Below are 21,748 nucleotides of genomic sequence, written 5' to 3'. Positions count from 1 at the left end.
AGAAAGGGTAAAGAAATTCTGAAGAGGACTCAAGGAGGGCTGACCCCCCCCCCCCCCCCCTCAGAATTTAAGAGATGTTATTTATTCAGCTGATCAAAGATATGTTTGAGCATTGCCTTCACTTCATAGATCGCTCTACAAAGACTTTTTATCAGATCTTACGTAACTTTTTGATGAAGGTGTGACAAAGCCCAGGGATTAGCAGCTAAAGTTAAACAAATTCAGCCTTGAGTTAAATCTTTATTGCCTGGCAGGGAATGTAACTGAAGGCTTGAACAGCTTGTCAGGGAAAGGGTAAAGTGGCTATTACAGGCTGCTTTAAAGTATGAGTAAACAATTTTTTTTGTGAGATTTAAAGGTTACTTTTCCAATTCTGTTTCTGGGAGAAATTTTATGGCCTGTGCCTGTGGGATATTAGACTGGTGGGTTGTGACCATATCTCCAAAGTTTGATGTTGGTAACTGTGAATTAGTGTTGGTGCTTTTGCCTCCAGGACCATATATGCTACTTTTATGATTTTGGAGGTTGCCAGTCACTGTATTTTCACTTTGCTGTCTTCAGTGCATTTCATTCTGTTTCATAAGTTGCATGTGGTAACATGAACGTGTTGCCACATGAACACCGGTGAATTAAATTGGAACAAGAAACCCATGAAGTCACCCCACCTTGCTCTTTACATCACCCTTATCATGTACAAATATAGGTCCTGATATTCGTAAGCCGTGGCCTGACTTTTTAAGACAAACTGAAATGGGTGCCAGTTTGCGTTTCTTCTGTGTTATGAAAGGCAGTGAACTAATTCCGGAGCAGTTAAGTCAATCCGTACTTGGAGGCAGCAACTTCCACGAGAGGGACAGATACATGGAGCAAGAGCCTTGTCAGCTGCCACAGGTTTTATCTGCTGCTACTTCTGAGTCAACATTCCGTATTAGCTCGAGGTAACAACCTCTAAATTACCTTTAAAGAAATCCCTCCCAAGCAAGTCTGTGCAGTCCTTTCCGCATTCTGCAATCAGCTCAGAAAAGTTTTTCACTCCCGCTTTTCTCTGCTGAGTGCAGCAAAACACAGACTGTTACAGCAGTTGAGCTGAGCACCCGTGCCTGCTCCAGCACCGCTCACCCAGCAGGGACTAAGCCTAACAAAAACAACCTTCTGTGCCTACTCTGCTTCTGGTATTCACATAGCTGTGGTTTATCAAGGACAAGGGAATGCGTAGCTCCTCCTGGCAAATGCTGAAAGTCAGTCGCTGCACCTGAGGAGTGTTTCAGCGGCAGGCTGCTCTGCTCCAGTGTCTGCCTCCCCCTTCTCAACCTCTTCCTTCTGATCCATGGTCTGCAGATCCCTTTTTCCACACCATCCCAGATACTCTTATCTTTGGGCAGAGGCACAGCATGGACATTTTATCCCAAATCATAAATATGTCAGATTTGAAAAAAAAAAAAAAAAGCCCCATGTGGCACACCAATAATTTTGGTGATATATTTTATTTGATGAGGTATGTACAAGGAGGCAGTCTGAACTAACTACTCCTGTTTATTTTTTTATCTTCTTCTTGAATACGCAGGAAGTTACATGTTGCTACAAATACATTATTTGCTCAAACTGAGGATGCATGCTGCTGTTGTAACACTCTTACGTGAAATGTGAACTATCTGTAGAAATTAAACTATGCATTAAACCATGGAAGTCAATGAGCACTCCAGATTCTGCACTAATGCTACTTGTCATAAGCATTCTGGCTACAAACCCTTTGTTGTGTAAATCATATACAAATATTCTACCACATACAGTCATTGGTCTTACCTTTTCCACTTGTATTCATTTGTTGTATAAAAATTCGCCCTTCCATGGACTAAAATAGTTACAGTGGGGATGAATTACCTCGACGTAAGACCTCAGCTTTGCTATTGTAAGTATATAAATATTACAAGATTTCAGTCAAAACAAGTATTGTTATTCTAAAATATATTCAGTATCTTGGCATAAGGAAGTTTACATTATCTAGTTTCATCGTCAGTAATTATTCTAGAATTTCAGAGTGCTTTACAATGTCTGCAACATAAGCATGTGTAGATCTCTGGTTATCGTCATTTCTGAAGACTGTCAGAGCACTGCAGTTAATGACACAAACAGAATAGTTTTAATTAAAAGCTGTAGTGCCATAATATTTAACTTAAATCAAAACCCATACTGATATTTCTTATATTGCAAATGGTTGGCAACAATAATTCTACCTCCAAGGGAATATTTGTGGGGCCCCTTTCATTTAAGTTTATGAACCCCAGTAGTGCACTGAATAAGTAGTACTTGTCTTTTTAAGTTTCAGGTAACTCTTTAAGATGGCATAAAAAAAAAAAAGGAAATAAGTTTATTTTGTGTTTACATCGGGTTGTTCTGATAATGTGGTAGGATATTGCTAGATATTGGTACATTTACTTCTTGTGTCAGTGATCTGAAAATGAGACTGGTAGCTGTGAACTCCTACATGCTAACTCTGCCTCTGATGGCAAACCCTTCTGTGTATGTAGGCAAGTCTCCAAATCTCTCCTTCACTATTCCTGTTCTTCAAAAATAATGAATGTTATAAGCATTGTTTAATAGTATTGCATACTATATGTGTCCTTTTGAGATGCACTTTTGAGTGTGTGCCTGCAGTAATCAACGTGTCAGAACACAGTAAGGAATTGCTTGCAATGCTAAATTTGACTTAGCAAAGCCATTTTGCTCGTGGAGGATGCGTACGGCTGATTTGAGGAAACAACAGGTTCAGCACCAAAATGAAGTAGACAAAAGCCAAGTGGCTTTTCCAAAGCTCTTCAACAGAACCAGGCAATCTAGCTAACAAGGGTCTTCTGTGTAGGTGGTACTTGAAACATTGGAGTTTGGCTGACTGGCATGACCTTTCTGCTTTATTCATGAAAAAATGTAGTTTCAAACCTCTACCTTTTTTCAAAATTCTGAGCAATACCTTACAGCTGTGGGGCTCTGGGGCAGATGGTCTGCATGGCAGTGTGGGCACAAGTATTTGCAGTCAGAAAGCTCCTGTGTCCTGATTATTCCTTCTGTCCCAAAGGCAAATGTCCATCAGTGTCCCCAATCTGACAGCGGCCCAGGCAGGCAAGCGATATGATTCTTTGCAAGGCGGACATACAGTCTGACCCCATATGGCAGTTTCTGTATCCGTATGATGCCCTGAGGATCACATGTAGGACTGGCATCTTATTTAATATCTGAATGTCTTGACATCCGTGGCATGAATATACTGGAGAAGGTGACTTGGCTTTTTCCTCTTGAAGGCTATTCCGTCAGCTCACACGCATCAAATGACATACTGGCAGTTTATGCCTAAATACAGCCTTTTTTTGCAAGGCTGTCATGTATGTCATGTACTTCTGTGGGGCTCATGGAGATCAATCTGAGACACACAGAGGTGTTAAGAATGCCTTGGAGATGAGGATGAAGGGAAAGCAACGCTCCAGGCTCTGGATCTGGTGTAGCACCTTGGGCTCTGCTGCTTTTGGACCCCGTGTGTTGGGCAGAGCAAAGAGCAAGGCAGAAGTTCAGTGTCTGCAGCAGGAGGCTGAGGCCAAATGACTGAGTCATGTGCTCAAAGACTTCACTGACCCCTGAGTGCTTATCTGTGTTGCTGTTTACACTTGGTATATAAATACATATAACCCACCAGTTCTTACAATTCAATATTGGAAGAAATGTGATTTATAAACTATTTATAAACTGGTTAAATCCAGAATCTAGGTCCTTCATGGAAAAGGCTAACTGTGGGAAATCATTTCTGTGGAACGTGATCACAGGAGCTAGGTGAAGACGGGCAAAATGCAGCCAAAACATCTACTGCAGCTATCTGAGATGCTGCAGTACTAACGCAGGGAGTACTCCCAAGGGCTTTCCTCTGATTAAGCCGTGAAGGAGTCGGAGCGCTTTCGAGACCTGGCACAGAGCTCCATCCAACTAATGCATTTTTCATCGCTATTGAGATGCAGCATCAGTGGCAGCGAACACACGGATGTCACGGCAATGCTGCAGTAGTCTGCGGGTTGGCTCGGCGCTCTTGCTCCGACACTAGCAACCTGGGATTTGCTCTCAATGTCAAAACAGGTTGTAATTAAGGCTTCTGTTCATTATGTAAGAAATGATTTTTGGCTGGCTGCCTGTTCCCAAACCTCATGTATCCGTATGAAGGGGGGAAGTGGCCCGCAGGAAGCGTCTGGGACACAGTGTCTGTGGTGAACAAGACAGAGGAAATACACAGGTCTTGATTCTCTGCTGCCCTGTAGCTCCGGACAAGGTAGTCAGAGCTCCAAGGGGCTGCCCTAGACTGATGAATTAACAAAAAGAAAATTGTTCTAAGGAGCTAAGTCTGGTCTATAGTGACCAGCAGCAGCAAACGGTGTGCAGAGGAACCATGCGTGGAGATGGACCGCTATGCAACCTGTCACAGAAAGATAAAGTACTCCCATTTCCACTTGACAATAAGAAGTGCTTGTCATTAGTCAAAGTAGTGTAAAAGATTCCTGTCAGCAATGGCCACTAAATTTCCTACTCTTGTTATCAATGCTATAAAAGCCTGTATATTGAAGCCACCTGTATGAAGCTGATGACCTTTCTCCTTTTTCTGAGCCTGCAAGAAAGCGTTGCTTCCTTACAGCGAGGCACGCAGGGAACACATAGCAGACCGGTATGCTCTGATTTCAGTCTACCAGGCATAGACTTTTTATCCATTTCTTTTTCTAGTGTCCAACAAGCACCATTTTATGGACAACAACCTGCTCTACCAGTGCAGAATGAATTTCCGCCGCCGGCGGCGATTAATGGAGCTCCTCACTGAGAAATCCCGCTTGATGCCAGAAAGCCACGACAGCCCGTTTTGCCTGCGCAAGCAGAACCATGACAACAGAAAACACACCAGTTTTCTCTCAGGTGACTCATCAACTATACTGCTGTCTGTAGGGCAACTCCACGGGATATTAAAAAATCCTTTTTGGACGAGGGTTTCAGTGATTGAAAAGAAAGCAGGGCTGGGTATTATGTGTCCCTGTTCATAGGGGTTTTCCATTCACTCAATTTACCAGATCTTTAGCTCCCTGGGGTGTTTTTGTATCTCCATGAGTAGCATTTCAGATGCTGATCAAAATTCGGTGTCAACGAACAAACAGAGCTGGTTAAAATCCACCAAGGCCAAAGTAATTGGTCATACATTCTATGTGGAGTTTTCAAGAAGAGTAAAAGTGAGGGGAAGATGTCCTGCAGAGTTAGCTGTACAGCAGTATCTGGTAAGAACTGAAAGAATAAATGCAAAGTAAAAGGAAAACTAGAAAAACTTATTTCCCTACATTGAAAAGCCTCCTGGAAGACACTGAATGGGAGCAGTTCAGCCATTGTGTTAGTTACAGTATTGTATTCATGCAGGAGAGCCCATAGCAGCCTGCCAGTACCTAAGGGGGGCCTGCAAGAAAGCTGGAGAGGGACTTTTACAAGGGCACATAGTGGTAGGACAAGGGGGAATGAGTTTAAAATGAAAGAGGGTAGATTTAGATCAGATATTTGGAAGAAATTCCTTACTGTGAGGTTGGTGCAGCGCGTTCCCCAGAGAAGCTGTGGATGCCCCATCCCTGGAAGTGTTCAAGGCCAGGCTGGATGGGGCTCTGAGCAACCTGGTCTAGCAGAAGGTGTCCCTGCCCATGGCAGGGGGATTGGAACTAGATGATCTTTAAGGTCCCTTCCAACCCAAACCATTCTATGATTCTATGTAGAACACACTAACCCCTTCCCAGTGTTGTCAGTGAAAACATGGTTTATTGCTGCTGTTTTAAAGAAACCATGGAAACTAGTTTAATAATTGATACCGGTTCTCTTTCTCTCTGTATATTCTCTATTTGTAGTGAGTCCCACCAAGGAGATAAAGATTGTGTCGGCAGTACGGAGGAGCAGCATGAGTAGCTGTGGCAGCAGCGGGTACTTCAGCAGTAGCCCCACACTCAGCAGCAGTCCTCCTGTGCTCTGCAACCCCAAATCCGGTGAGCACCAGCATCCCTTACAATGCACAGGAGCCAGGGTGCAGACACCGCTTTGGGGAGAAGGCCATGTGAAGAATGCCTTGCATCGTGTCTTAGGTTTATCTTTTCAAGGATACATAAAAAATTGACAGTGTCACAGGTTTTGTAGGTCAGAGGGGACTCATCTTCTAGCCTGAAGTCCTGCTGAACACAAGCCAGACGTCTGCCTCCAGTAATCTCTGCATCAAGCCCATAATTGTGGTTTGAGCTGCAGTTTATCTCTTAGGAGGACATGCAGTCAGAGGCCCAGATTTGCCTCTTCATAGCCAGGTTCTCAACCGATTCAAATCTCCTCCTAGAGACATTCCTTTGGTGAAAGTCAGAGGAGAGTTTAACTATCCAGTGGCCACTTGAGTTGCTATGAAATAACACAACTCCGAAAACAGCAGCCTCTGAAAAAAAGAGGCAGCATTGCTTCAGCCTGTCAGGGACCATTTCAACATTTTTATTTGTTTAGGTCTTACACCAGTCTGTTTAGGAAGGTAAAAGAAGCGTTGAAGCTTATTTTCCTTTTGAAAGGATTTCCTACCCCACGCCAGAAGGTTAAACACACCCATTCTTCCACAGTTCAAAATTGTTTCTTACTGTACATCTGGGAAGGGGGAAGCAGACCAGAATAGGTATTGTTTCAGCCTCTCTGTTTCCCTCAGAAACAGCTCTGAATTTCAAAGTAGAGTCCCTGCTGCCCTTTGTGCTCCTTACTATTTCAAATTTACCTGGTCTCTGCCAGTGGTGTGGGGAAGTGTTGTGCAACGGGGGAAAGCTTCAGTGGATATGTGTAAGCTTTGCTTTTGAAGGGATGCTGAAATCTGAAGTGATTACTCAAGTGCTACATGAATCCCATTCAAAACATTGACAATGTTTTGAATCCGGAGATGAGCGAGCTAAAGTGCGTGTCGTTCCTGCAGTGCAGAGTGGCCATCAGAATGAGAGGCATAGTTGTGAGGATATTTTCTTCCTCTCTCCTTTTAGTGCATTTCCTTCTCTCTCCTTAGGCTCTGTTGGGAATTCAGTATGAAGCTCTAAATTAAAATAATTTGAGGGACTCTGTAGGATTGCACACCTAGAAGCCATAACCACCTACACCAGACCTGCTGCCCAGCTCAGGGCAATGCTCACAGAGCTGGTGGTTGTTGCATCTTTGGAGTACCTTGCTGCTGGGCATTCGGCACCACTTACCAATGTGTACCCTATACGTGTACCAATAAGTACCCTATATGCAACGAGTTTACCCCTATGTAAAGAGTGCCACAGTGTCATGTTTTGGCAGAATATCTCTCAGGCATACTTCCCAGAAATGCTCTGATAGGTTTTATATGGGGAGCTCTTTGGCCCCAGTACATCATTAATTACATCCTGGAAAACTTTCTGGGACAGATAAAATAGCATTCATGCACTGTCGGTGAACGTGTGTGTTATCTGAAGTATGCTGACTATTCCATTCCTTTATGGTTCTGATTATATATGAAGTGTCAACCCAGGAGTAGTGAGAACAAGTTTATTTTAATGCAGCTGATTACACAACACTGGAAGAAAAAGGAGAGGCTGATGTTGCCCTTGCGTAAATTCTTTTATTTGTTAAAATAAATTCTCCCTTAGGACTAGTTTTCAAATTCTGAATAGCTTTAACAGACTCATACTTGAAAGGAGACAGCAACGGGCTTATAAACAAACACAGTTTTAAGAATTATAAAATTACCAGCAATGTAGGGTAATTTCTCCCATAGCACAAGTACAGATCCACATGTTATCTCGCTTAGGTTAACATAAGGCTGTCAGATGTAAATGTTACAGAGGAATTCTTACTCCTCTGCTGGACTATAAAGTGATTTTTTTCACAGTTTCCTGCTATCCAGACCAGTAGTATGTTGCTGAACTGCATGCTAATAAACACAAGGCAGAGGTATATTTATTGTCAGGTAAGATCTCTTGTAGGCAAACACTTGAAAAAAAATCCCAGGTCACGACCTGACCAGTCATGTAGAAAAACAATCGTCAAACAAAGGTAGATTTCTGGAGGTATAATGAAGGGAGGCATGCAAAGGTGTCCTGTGTGGATGATTTACCTGATTCTGACTTGTCGAATGAGCAAAATCATTCAGTTTTTTTTTACATTGACCAGGCATGCTCTGCAAAATGTAATGCTGGCTAAATTGCAGTTTGTCAAAATCCATGGGAAGCTTAAAAATATAGTATTGTTTTGTATGCTAGAATTCTCTCTACTCCCATGAATGCCATTAAGAAAGTCAAGACTGTCTTCAAATACCATCTGTGGGAAATTTTAACTTCCACCTGTGACTGGAAAGGCAGACATTATCAAAATTATTTATCGCTAAACGAAAAGCAGCTATAATTTTAAAGGTGAAGTAGGAAAATATGGTGAATGACATACATCTTTATGTTGTCCTCCATCTTGTGAAGTGTTTATAGACAGATAAAAAATGGTACAGAGAATGATACTGATTTGATTTGGCAGAACTTTAAATTGACTTTGTTCAGAGGAAAATTACCCCATTACATAGCAAGACAGTGGGGAATCACCTGCAGAAACTTTTTGGTATTTCCTTTCATGTAAAATCCCAGCCAGCTAGAGGTTACCTAGGCTGTCCCTGGATAAGATGGAGTTAGATGCCTGTGCCTAAAACTGCAGAAATCTCTTGGGGTAATTCCTGACCCAACCAGGACTTTCTTATTACTTAATTCTGTGATTCAAACAGAGGGCACCAAACATGCACAGAGCGAGTCAGGAAGAAAAGCTGCTCCATGCCGGGAAGCTCGATCACTTGTTTTAACACTGGACACGGGAACAGCCACTTCTGATGTTTGTGATAGTGTTTAGTGGATCTTGATTGCAGACAAAAAATGCCCTGATTTTCCAAAGATCTTATCATTTGTTCTCAGGGTTATTCTGCAGTCTTTTCCTTGGCTCTGTGACTACTTTCAAGCAAGTCTGCGAGAACTGAGAGCGTGTAATGGAAGTGGGACCAAAAAAGATGTTGTATCCCAATGCTGTATCTTATTTATTAAGAGAAATTGCAGAGGAATGTTGGTATTGAGTATCTATTTATGTACCTCCACAGTATTAAAGAGACCCGTGACTGCTGATGAGCTCTTGATGCCTGGAGCCCCATATGTAAGAAAAACTTTTACGGTATGTCTCCAGTATTTTTCTTTATTTTCTGCATGTTGTATGCATAAGGTAATCCAAACAGACATTTTCTGATGGGATAATTAGAGCTTATTTGCATTTGGTAAGGTTTGTACTTTAAAATCCCAAACTCCATTATCAGTGTTTCCACACATTTCAGGTCTGATGCTGTGCTTGTTTATCCTGTCTTTATGCCAATGTCATGCTGCTGACTTAAATGGCGTGTAAAATTACATAAAGCAAATAACATTTGTATTATACAAACTCATCTAGTCTTTGTGCTCCTGGTAATATTTGCTTTACAGGAGTGGATTACCTGCCCAAAGTGAAGTATCTACTTATGTCTTTCTAAACTGTGATGGGACAGAAATTTTGATTCTTGCTCACTATTAGAGAAAGCCTGTCTGTAAAGGCATTTTTTAACCTAGTCATTGGAAGTACTGATTTTTACAGTCTCCTAGTTCCACAAAAAAGTTCATTAAGAGCAAGAGGAATGATTTGGATAGAGCTTTTCCCATGAGTGATACAGCAGCCTGTACATAACATCCCTTCCTACGTGTTTGAAATATAGAGATGTTGAAATTGCTGTCTCGAGCCATTTAGATGTTACCCCCTTGAATTTCACGGAGCTGCCTGATGGTGATCATGTCCTTCTTTTCTCTTTCCAGATCGTTGGTGATGCGGTGGGCTGGGGCTTTGTGGTGCGGGGCAGCAAGCCCTGCCACATCCAGGCTGTGGACCCCAGCGGGCCGGCAGCTGCCGCTGGGATGAAGGTGGGTTTTCAAAATGGGATGATTTACTGGGAGTATTTGTGCTGCTCAGTGAAGGTCTTGGTCTGCCTGGACTTGGGGAGGGAGAGGTGCTTTTGTTTCCACGATTGAGTCAGTTTCAGGCATTTATGCACGGTGTCTTTCACCCCCTCCTGTTTCTTTCCTTCCATCCTTGAGGTTCTTCAAGTCCCTTTTCCACATGAAACTCATTCATTCTTTCCCTTTTTTTGAGTTTGGGGTTTTTTTTGGTTGGTTAGCTGGTTTTGGTGGTGTTTTGTGGTTTTTTTTTTGGTTTTTTAAATGCACCTTTTCCCAACACTGCACAGTTTTATCTTCCGTCTTTACTTTGCCATTGATGTGGTTGGTAGTATGCAGCTTCGGGACTTTGCCTATATAGGAAGAGACAAAGTCAGACATACCTATTGAAAGTGAAGCAAGCATAACCCATTCACTGTAAAGCAGTTAAGATTCAAGACATTTTGGAAAGAAGAATGTGTGATACTTTCATATTTCATTAAGAGCTGAAATAGTTTCTTACATGATTTAAGAATAAATAAATACAAATTCCATGTGAAGGCTTTTGTAGTCAGTGCAGAGCCCATTGACTTACCTGCGTGTTTGGATCACATCCTGCATGCATCTGTGAATTAATCACTGCCTTGCACAGTGGGAAAAATAAAAGGAAAGCATTACGCCAAGTACAGATAAAAGCAAGAAAGGGAAACTAGCTGCTGCATCTGCTCCGATGTCCAGGCTGGGCCAGACCCAAAGATTAAATTATCATTTTATGTCACATTTTACTGTATGGTGGCAACACAGATGAAAGTTTCAGATGTATTCCACATGCAGTCCAGTTTGCCGTGAATTTTGTCCTACCTTCTAATTCATCTCCCTTTGCCATCACACTAACCCCAGCAGCCCCTCGCCTGTATATTCACACCCACCAAGCTGGAGGCAACACGTGCTGCCATGATTCCCAGGATGCGCATCCCGCCCATCGCACAATGCCAGACCTGCCATGGCACTCTCCTTAGGAAATGCACTGCAGGGGTTTCTCCGCTCTGGCTGCTGGGCTTTTTTTGTAAATGAAACTTGCAAGGGCGTACTGTCTTTGAACATTTACTTTTTTTGAGCACGGCAGGCAAAACCCCTGGGAGGGGGAATGGCAGCTGCAGAGCCTGTCGGCGCATGCAGCACCCTGACGCATCCTGCTGGCAAACAGCTTGATTCCTGAGGGAGCTGGGATTTTTGATACGTTTTATACAATACCTAAATATAGTATACAGTTACAATTTTTTTGTATGAGGAATATACTTTTCAAATTGTAATCCTGCCTAAAATTTAAAGGTCTTTAAATTTTAAAGGATTAATTTATTCATGTATATGTTCTAGATCCTGAACTTGGGAGTTTAGTACTTTACAGCATCTTTTACTCTCTGAATATAGCAGCTAGCAATAAAGTAGATTTATTCTGAAACCTGACTTGTAAAAATAACACTGTGGTGTCATATGTGTAATCTAAGAGATTTCACTTCTGCACTCAGCAGCTTAGAGCTGAATATAGTGGGGCTTTGGTTTGTTTTTACTTCTGGTTTCATGCTGGCAGCCCTGTGACCGCACACTAAAATGTTTCAGTTAAGTTAGGTTCTTTCATATTTCACCTCTGAAACTGGTTTTATGTACCAAATTATATCCTTGTATCTTCCATTCGTGCTCTCCGTGCATTCATGTACTCTGATGGGCCGAATCCTTCAAGATGTAAGAATGTAAAATAGTCCGTTGTCCTGAGGGGAGCAAACAATTATTTTAAAGCTGGGATATATTGCCTTGAATTTGCACAAAGGACAGATCTGATTATTTTCAAAGGTGCTGCCTTTATATAAAATCGCTTTTCAGAGCAGAACTGCACGTGAAACTTAATAGCTGTATATTAGATCAGTCCCTGTTTAGACACAAAAATTGGCGCCCCATTTTCAGAAATGCTGAATACCCTTAGCCCCTGGTGAAGAAATGCCAGTTTTCTTTGAAAATAAGTTTTTTTTTGTTGACGTGTTCCCATGGCAATAGATATGTAAATTCTAGTGCAGTATTTGAAATTTTTAAGAATCTATGTCACTTAATCCATCTGTTTATAGAACTCTTCAATCTGGCAAATTTAAAGGAATCTCATGACAAGCTTTAGATGACAGCTTCTTGAAAAAAAACCTTCTCCTGTGTGGAAGCTGCAGGAGGGGCACTTTGAAAATAGACTATTGGGCACGGTAACTTCTGGTGGGCTGGTGCAAGGAGCTTTTGTCTGCCAGCGTTGCTTTGTGCGCTACACCAAAGAAGCGCTGACAAGGAAAGTTGGCTATGATGAAAAGGGCAAGAATTTGAAGAAGAGCCAAGACTTGGCATTGCAGTTTGTAGAAAAGTTCTTGGCGGTAGCAGCAGGGTTTTTCCTCCTAAGGAGATGCATCCAGTGTAATCATTTTTGGAAATGTCTTTATTTGTAAAGCTCATGATTTTGCACTTACCTCTCTTGGAGAGCACTATATTCCTGTCTCTGCATTACACTGGGCAAATTGTTGAGAGAGGACTGCCGCCCACAATCTCATTGTAGGACCTCAGTTTGTGCACTTAAATTTCTCCCATGTATTATATAAAGCAGTAAACGTTACGGGCTCAACCTACCTGTAGGACTTTGTGGTGGCTTGCTTTCAGTTTGACCTTGGCTGGGCTGCTGAGCTGCTCCAAAGTGCTGTGAACTGGGAGCCTGAGTAGGCAGTGGCGGTGTGGTGGGCACGGCGCTGGTTGGCTGGGATGCAGGGGTCTCTGTCACACACATCCACCTCTGCATGGCTGCACTTGCCGTCGCCTTGTGCCTGACATCCTCTTCTAGGGCAATTGTCAGACAATTTAATTCTGAGAAAATCCCTTCTAGCGTGGTCTGCTGAAGAGGTATGAGAGGGTGTTAAGTTTTTTGGCTTTAAGTCTCGTTACCTCTTCTGGGGCTGGTAAATAGGGTTACCATTTACAGTATGAGGTTTCAAGTATGAAGGTGAGCAAATAATTTAATAAATATCTTGTCAATTAGTTTTATTGAAGTATTTTTAGATCTGGTTTGTTGAAGTGTGGCTGCCTGTGACAGTGTTGTGAAGAGCGTGGTTGCTGTGAGCGCGTTAATGAGTGGGAGCTGGAGGCGACGCGGGGCTGTGAAAGGAGTCAGTGTTGCGATGCGTACTTCTAAGTTATTTGCAGCTCTGTTTTGCTGTCTGCTGTCATCAGTAGTGGAAGACAGGAACAACAGGATTTTGAAGTTCCCAGGTTGCTTTAATATTCAGTACTGACTGGCTGCAAAATTCAGGTCTCTGCAGATGACGTATTGCCAGTTGTCAGGAAAAATATTTTTCCCTTTTTTCAGTGTTTTATTCTGTAAGTTGATTTCTGGTTCTGAGGTACAAAGACTCTTTGAAAAGTTACACAACTTGACTTAAAACTGGTGACTTATATTACGTACCACACGATGTTATTTAATGTGATGTCACTGCAACAGAGTGTGAAAAAACGAGCAGACCTATCTTAGTGTGAGGCTTGTGAAAGAGACAAATTAATCACCCATTTTGCTGATATTCGTTCTTCCCTTTGGCTGGGGAAATCAGTTCCCAGCTCTAACCTTTGAGGAATGGTAAAGAATATCTGGTTCCTTAAACTGATTTTGAGCAAATTACTTCTTATAGGTGTTAAACCTAAGGTCCTTGTATTGTACAAATTGTCAATGGCCACTCAAGCTTTTCTGTCCAATTCTAGTTCTTCATTATTTCACTAAGTAGCAGGGAGCTTGGGGGACCATGTATGGTCACTGGTACCAACACCACCTGTTTTGAGCTCTGCTTGGGGATTATGGTATACAGCCAGGACTATTTCATAGAATCATAGAATCGTTCAGGTTGTAAAAGACCTTTAAGATCATCGAGTCCAGCCATTAACCTCACACTGCTTATAGGTTCAGCATGGTTCTGCTCTCCTCCTGATCTTTAGAAGCTGGCACAGGGTGGAGGTCAGCCTCATAAATTTTCTGCCTGTGCCATCGTCTTCTGCATTCTCATATGATTATATCAGGTCCAGGTCCTCAAATGGTTTCACTAGCAGGATAAGAGCCAAATCTCAAGTGTAACTGAGTAGCCACTGTCTCATGGAGCAGATCGAGGTCATCAGGCTCAGTTTCCCTGCAGTCACAGGAACATAGGTACTATCTGATAAATCCAGAGGATCCAAGTACTGCCACAATCATAAAGTGTTACAGGCTTGTAACATAAAGGATTAAAAGATACTCACTATAAGGTGCCAACTGGGGGGAAAACCAACCCAAAACCATGTGATGTCAGAGGAATTGCCAGTGCCTTCAATTCCTGCAATAGGAAGAAATTTGAACTGTGAGATTCTCAGGAGGTTGAACGTACCCCATGCTGCAGAGAAACACAAACCCTATTCCATGGTCCTTGTCAATCTGACCTCAAACCTGGTGACGGCTCAACAGCTGGACAAGCAAGATAAACCAGTCAAAAAATCTTTAGAAAACAAAACCAAAAAAAATCAAAATAATAATTAAAAAATTACTCCCTCAGTAGAAAATATCCCATTTGTGGCTGTGGCCAATCTCCAGTGCTTTACAGGACAGTGGGAAAAGTAGAGAAGCTTGGACATCATAAGTGAGGAACCTCTTCGTAACTCCTAAAGGCAGCCTAGTGGGAGCTTGAAGGCTGGTATTTATATTGTGTAAATGAGGCACAACAAACTTCCTTCTATTTAACCCTACTCCATGAGGCTTAGGAAAGGGAAGAAACCTCAGTGTTTGGTGCGTGGTCTGACCCTTTAAAGCACTGGGGAGATACTCCAGTGCTAACTGAAGGTATCCAAAAGCTACTTTCACTATCTCATGTAACTGAGCTTTAAATGAGATGAAGTAGGTTTGGATAAATATTTATGCTGTGCACTAGCATATGGTGTTGTTCAAGCAGATGCAATTCAGTCGTAGAATTCTTATCTTATACCAACATGTTACTGATTGTAGAAAAGCGTAAATTACACAAGCTGCCATCTGTTTTCAATTACCGCATGAAAACACTGAGGCAGGTTGGTATTTTCCTTTAGCTGTGCTATCAGCTCACTGCTGAATTTGATAATTACATTAGAGTGAATTCAGAATGAATGCATTTGGTAATGTGAACACTCAAAAAAAGTTGCTGACAAACTGCTTTCATAGCTTGTCCATAAATAGAGAAGCAGCAGAGCTAAACGCGTATAGCACTCCGTGCAATGAATGCCACTACTGTAGGGCTTGAATATAAATGTATATGTTTCAAACATGACTCTGTAAGCACCTCATTTTCTGATAGTATTTAATTATAAGCTATGACATAAAGGTCCATTCTCCTTCATAGAAATGTGGAAGCTGCATTCAATCAGCTGTGACTAGAGAAATCTAATTTTAAGAAATCAGATTTGTTATTTTACCGTAAGATCAACGCTGATTTTGCAAAACCAAAGAAAATTCAAACAAATTTTAGCTCTGTCTTTCACTTTATGCAGCTGTAACCAGAACCTCAGATTTTGTGTGCCATTATCCACCTCAGAGATTGGAGAGCTGAGCAGGGTAGCCATTAGCCTTGAACATCCTGTACATCATGCTCAAGAAGAGTGGTTAAGACATGTTAGGAGCATAGTAAGAACATAATGGTCAACAGTTCGGATGCTGTTTTTTCCCCATTTGATATTTAGTAGAAATCTTTGTCAAATACTCTAAAGAAAAATTTAGTAAGGCAGCTGTGTTAGTAGCGTGATTCCACAGAAGTTGGAAGAGATTAAATATTTGTGAATGTGGAAATACGCAACTCTGCCATCAACATCAGAAGTGGATTAGTGGTTAGTTGTCCTTGACAACTGTTTAACAGCGTGTATAGCAGTCACTGGACTTTCCTGAACGACACATGAATCTGTGCCTGGGTGTTCCTGCTCTGTGTCTGCCTTCTCTTTTTGGTCTGTGATCATCATTTGCTCAAGGAGTTTGCTGGTAAGCTGTGGTGATGCCTTTCCCAAAGTTTCCATTTCCATCGGATGTTTTTAATTAACCTCAATTATTAGTTCCAAATTTTTTTTTGAGTGAGTCCTGTCACCACTTTTCAATAAGTTGGATCTACCCTAAACACCTGTGACTCTAACTGTACTGGGATTATTGCCATCAAAATTATCACGATGACTTGTGACATGTCATAGTGACCATTGAGTACTGGTCAGCAAACTGTATTGCACCCATCTCCTCTTGTCTGAGAGTTTTCTGAATTTAGCCCTTTTACCAAAGTAGGGGCTTCTCTTGCTGAAGGAAAATGAGATTTTGTAAGCTGCATTGTGTGTTGCTGCCAGAACTTTGTCTGATTGCCGGAAGGAGACAAGGTTTGTCAGATCTCTCCTTTGCTTTCAATTACAGAATACTACAAGTCCAACAGCAGAGTCCTGAAGTCCTTGATCATCCTTTGCATTAGCACAGTGTCTTTAGGTTGACTGAAATCATCCAGTGTTTTCCCAGCAGTCCCCCTTTCTCTGCATCACTGGGAATCCCAGTGCAGCATTGGATGAGCTGCTAGTCAGTCTCTGTTCTGCCCCTTTGCTGCACCAGCGACTCAGGCTGTTGTATCCCCCTTCTGTGGTGGAAGCCCTCTCACTGTTGGACCTCTCTGAGTGTCAGGAGACTGTCTTAGAGACCCTGGACCACTGGCCTGCTAGTTGGACACAGACAATTTGGATTTGGATTCTCTACCCTGTCACAAACCTTTTGTGCAACTACACCGACTGTTTTCCTACCAGCGTACATAGGTATTCTTTTAAGGTAGTTTGGGTTTAAACAGATGGAAAATGCTAACAAATCTGACATGCTATCAAACATAAGCAAAATGTTTGATAAGTAGATCCATTTTGGTACCAGTACAAATGAAAAAGCCTTTAGGTTTGCTAAAGTTTCCCTGTGTTCCATGGGGCTGTGGTTCACAGTCTTGGTTTCCCAGTCTCAGGGCAATACGTGCATCCGAGTTTACAGACTGGACCTGCAGACTCCCGAGCAGCAATGTTCCACTGACATGGGCTCTAAATGAGTTTCAAACTTCAGTTTGGATGACTCTTCTCTTTCTAAGCCGTCCTCCTCCCATCCTGACAGGAAATTTGTGTCTGTATTAACTCTGAACACTTTCGTTGTGACATACCACCCCGCCATCCCTGTGCAGGTTGTGACTGTTCCAGGGATAGAGACTTTATATTTCCAGTGCTACCTTACTTCAGTCTCTGCTAATCTTTACCAAAATTCTCCTCTGTTTTACTCTGTTTTCCACTAATAAATCATTAAACTCTTAAGTATGACATTCTAGTTCTTTCAAAGCTATGATGAAGCTGTTGTTTTCAGAGATGTCAGAATTTATCCTACATTCCTGCTTTTTTTTTTTATTATTATTTTGTATCTCCATTTTTCTGTTTGTTTCCTTGGTTTGCCTTGCTTCTTTCCCCACAGCGTTGTTTAAGGATCCGTTTGTTTTGAGGATGTCTCTTCTGGGGCCGCAGTACTTCTGTTGAAGTTGTTTTGGATGGTCAAGTGAACCCCACCCTTGTGAAGACGCCTCTGGGTGCACGGTCACCACCATGTAGATGGGGTGGGGGACTGTGCTCGCTTCCATGGGCTGTGGGCTTCTGTTCTTCTGAGTCAGTGGACATAAAACCAATGGAAAAGGAGATGCCAGCTTTATGTTGGGCTCGAGACTAGCTGCGTGCTGTGACCATCAGCACTTGCTGTTCCATGATAAAGAAATCAAAACTCCATGTATAAAAAGACAGCCCCCAGAGGCATAAGGGGCAAGATCCACCCCCATGCAGACAGGCAGCGTGGTGCTCCGGCACCACTCTTGCAGGAGGTAAACTGCAAACTGCGTGCCCAAAACAGGGAAAAATTATTATTATGGTTTTTAGTCCTATTTTTGAACTGCAGGATCCAAGTTGTTCACTATAGGGAAAGGAATTAAGGCAGTGGGAATTCCTCGGTGAAATATAAACGGAGTGGCTTTAGCTTTCTGAGTATAAATTTCACCTTTAACAGTGAATTTCTGTTTTCTTCCCCCTAAACTTATAGGACACAGGTTTAGCAAAGTTCTACTTGCGTATCCCAGACCTGAATTTTGGCCTGCAGAACAGTATTAGATTTCCAATAACTCTGTGTGACTTTTTCTAAAGACTCTTTTAACAGAGAGAGAGTTTTACTGGGCAATAAAATTACTTTTTTTTTTTTTTCTTTACAACAACTGAAACCTAAGGCAAATACAGAAAGTTTCATAATAGCTCAGAGCTCTTTTTTCTGCATTCACAGCAGTGTAGTTGAGTTAGAATCAAATTTGTTTGTAGACCAATGACCTAAAATGCTCTTGGACAACAAGAAACCTACTATACTTATGTCTGTCCATTGGCTCCTTCTCATCAATAGTTAATATAATTAATGGAAAAAAAATTGTCTGCAAGTTCATAATCGGTGGTCTGTGGATGTTTTAAATTTAATCACATTACTGTAATAAAAAATACGTTTACATATTCTTTTCAAGTAAGTGTTTTTTTATGGCAGGATAACGCAGATATCTGAACACTCTGCATTTATGAAAGTGCTTTCTTGATTGTTTCCGGAGTCTTACAGCTGGAGCCATTCAGAACAAGAGAGAAAGCAGTCTTGGTTTCAGCTGCACTGTAAAACAGGGCTGTGTCTGTGTTTTGCTACAGCTTCCAAATTGCAGCATGGTCTGTAGCCCATTGAACGGCGAGATCTAGCACCGGCCAGAACAGCTGGGACCTTGCCCTCGCCTGAGCTTCCTTAGGCTACTGCTGGTCAGTCTTAGGTAGTCCAGGTTTTCTAAAGAGAGGACTGTCAGCTGAAAAACTTGTCTGCAGAATGGCTGAAATCTTAGAGTATCCTAAGTGTCTATAAAAAAAACACATAAAATCAGACGTCAGTACAGCAAAATGCTGGCATTTTGAACTGCTTTTGCTCTCAATTGAGGGTGAAAAGCACTGTGTATTATTAGGTTTACTTGCAATATCCATTTTATTTGAAGCCTGGAAGGGGTCCTCAGGTGCTGTTGGATTTACAGCATTGTGGCTATCACAGCTCTCTGCCCTGAGTACTTCAGGGATGATGCTGCTCGCCAGCTGTCTGTTTTACAGAACCCTTCCCTGCACTTTTCTGTGTCTTACTTCGTTGCTGCTCAGGACACTAGCTGGCTTCCTTTCATGATATAAGTGAACGATCCGGGAAACATGTTGCACTAAAGCCAAGGCTCTGTTTAGCTAGTCAAACACATGGAAAAACAATTGCACTTTTGTCTGTGCAAGCGGAGAGCAGCTGTTTGTCTCAAATGGTGCACACTGCTCCTGCTCATTGTAGCCTTGATACCGGAGGGTGCTGAGGGTGCCCTGTGGGGATCCAACTGCCCTTGGAACTCCCTTGTTTGGGCTGGTTTAGGGATTGTTTCACCTTTAGCCATTCCAGTTATTTTTTTTCAGAGCTGTTCTGTGGTAGGTATCGAATTGCAGTATACAATAAAAACACTTATAACGTTAAGCATGCAGTCACTGGTTTGCTTTCCTGATGTGGCCCAGCCCAGCTTGGCTTTATCTGTGGGTATTTCTCGCTGGGACTCAGATGAAGTCAGTCATTTTACACACCAATTCCCAATTAGGGCCGTGAGAAGCAGTGGCCTACATTTCCCTATTCCATATTTATAGAAGGTTTGCATTTCAGGGCATTAGGTCCTTATGTTATTACCCTCCAGGTATCTACAGATAGATTTGATTTACCTAATGTGAATAGTTCCCATTTGCTGTATCAGTGTTTGCCTGGCTGCTCGGTCTATCCGTTGGGGTTACTCTGCCGCCACGGAGCTGAGACTCACGTACAGAGCAAGAGCAACCCACCCCAAACCAAGAGCTGTTCTCGTGGGCTGCTGGCTCAGTGATTCCACCAGCAGAAAGGGAGGGATACAGACACTATCTAAACCAACAATGAGGCCCTTTGAGAATCTATGACTTTTTATATTATGTGACATTATATTATTGGATGTCTTAATTTTTTTTATATTACGTAGGTTTTATATTATGTTGTTTAATTTCTGATTTTTTTTTTCAGTTGGAGACCGATGAGTTTGGAATACTCTAAAAAACCCCAGTCTTTTTTAAAAACAACAAAAAAAAAAAGTATGTAATGAGTATGTGTAATGAAAACATGTAACAAACCCTTGCTCAGGCAAACCATCCCTACCAGACTTCAGCCACAGACCAAGATGGAGTGCCAGAATTATCCACTTACGTTTGTAATTCTGTAAATGGAGTTAGTTTCCTCTGCTATGCCTTGTACTGTGCTCTGCTGGTACCCAGTTTCTAGCCCACTGATGGAGCAGTGGGCCAGCTTAACACTGGTGTAAAGATTGAACAAGAAATGTGTTCCTCTAGAGAGAAAATCCTGTGTTTATGCAAGACCTGGATACTTGCCTACTCCCACACCACCCACTCTACAGCCAATTACACATTTGGTAGAGATATTTACTGAGCTGAACACACAGCTGCAATTTATTCTGTTTCATCCAGTAACCTCAGTTATGTAGAAAAGGACATTGCATGATTTTTTAACCTTCCGGTGACGTGCAGTAGGTTTTGATTTGTAAGGTTCCAGCCTTGATTTACTAAACCTAGCAAGATTGCATGAATTCTTAAAAAAGAAGAAAGAAAAAATTCTAACTGGAAACATAACTTTTTGGACCTCTGATTTTCATCTCTTTTCCTCATTCCACTGTGACAATGTAAGGCATAGCAGAGCGAGAGCAAATGCTTTAGTGCTGCCTGTGTTTACTTTTATTTAGAAGGTTGGTTTTGGGTCTTAGGCTTTTCTGTGGCAGCACGTTCAGCATCTCTGTGGCCTGAGCTCTTTGCTGAGCATGGGGATTCCTCTGCTTCATGGCTATGAGTTACCTATTAAAATAGAAGAGCCCCTGTGTCAGTATAAATGCAGATTGTGTGTGTGTGTACAAGAAGTTGAGCTCTACGCCCTCTCTCCACTGTTGTTCCCTGCCTCACATTTCTCTGTGCTTGTTCCTTCTGCCCTAACATCCATCTTGCCATTGATTTCCCTGGGACTTTAAGTGATCTGAAAACTTAAGCTGCAGTTTAGTGACCTAAGTGTAAGCTGCTGCCAGAAAGGTTGATCCTATCTTTACTTCCTTTTCATCTACCTCTTTCCCTTTGCCTCCAACCAGATCCCTATCTATTGCCTCCTTCCTCCAACCATGTCAGGCACATCAGGGAATTTATTTTGCCTGGAGACAGGTCCTTTCATTTATTTATTTTTGCTGGCACAAGATTAAAAGGGAGCGGTGCCTGGCTTTGGTGCATTGTTCCCCAGAGCCAGTGCAAAGGGACAGGAGCAATTCTTGGGAGTGCAGGCACCAAGTCTGGCTATGAGCCCTCCTCCCCTTTGGAACTGGTTTGATACCCGGATCCACAAAGTCCTTGGCCATTCAGGCCGAGGGTATCCCTTTCTGCTGGCAAAAAAAGTGGTGGAGTCCTAGGTCAGGTTACTGATCCAGCTTTTAATAAACAAAACTTTGCCCCCCATATTTCTTTTAAAAGTGAGATTAGCTCTTTACACCCTAAGGAGATGGAAACCTCACTCTCTGGCATTGTCACTAAAGATTTTGCGTACA

At 42.2% G+C, this 21,748-nt stretch overlaps 1 protein-coding gene across 1 annotated transcript in view; it reads left to right on the top strand.

Annotated features, from left to right (window-relative positions):
• DEPTOR (DEP domain containing MTOR interacting protein) overlaps positions 1-21,748 on the top strand; it is a 77,873-nt gene that overhangs the window by 46,117 nt on the left and 10,008 nt on the right. Inside the window, exons 6-9 of the mRNA XM_037379034.1 lie at positions 4,753-4,938; positions 5,901-6,035; positions 9,155-9,225; positions 9,891-9,995. Of these exons, the coding sequence (XP_037234931.1) occupies positions 4,753-4,938; positions 5,901-6,035; positions 9,155-9,225; positions 9,891-9,995 (497 nt within the window). The remainder of the gene's footprint in view (positions 1-4,752; positions 4,939-5,900; positions 6,036-9,154; positions 9,226-9,890; positions 9,996-21,748) is intronic.

The sequence above is a fragment of the Falco rusticolus genome, chromosome 3 (assembly GCF_015220075.1).
Source record: "Falco rusticolus isolate bFalRus1 chromosome 3, bFalRus1.pri, whole genome shotgun sequence".
Classification (NCBI taxonomy): Eukaryota; Metazoa; Chordata; class Aves; order Falconiformes; family Falconidae; genus Falco; species Falco rusticolus.
Note: the sequence above shows the minus strand (reverse complement) of the source record. Positions and strands in the feature narration are given on the sequence as shown.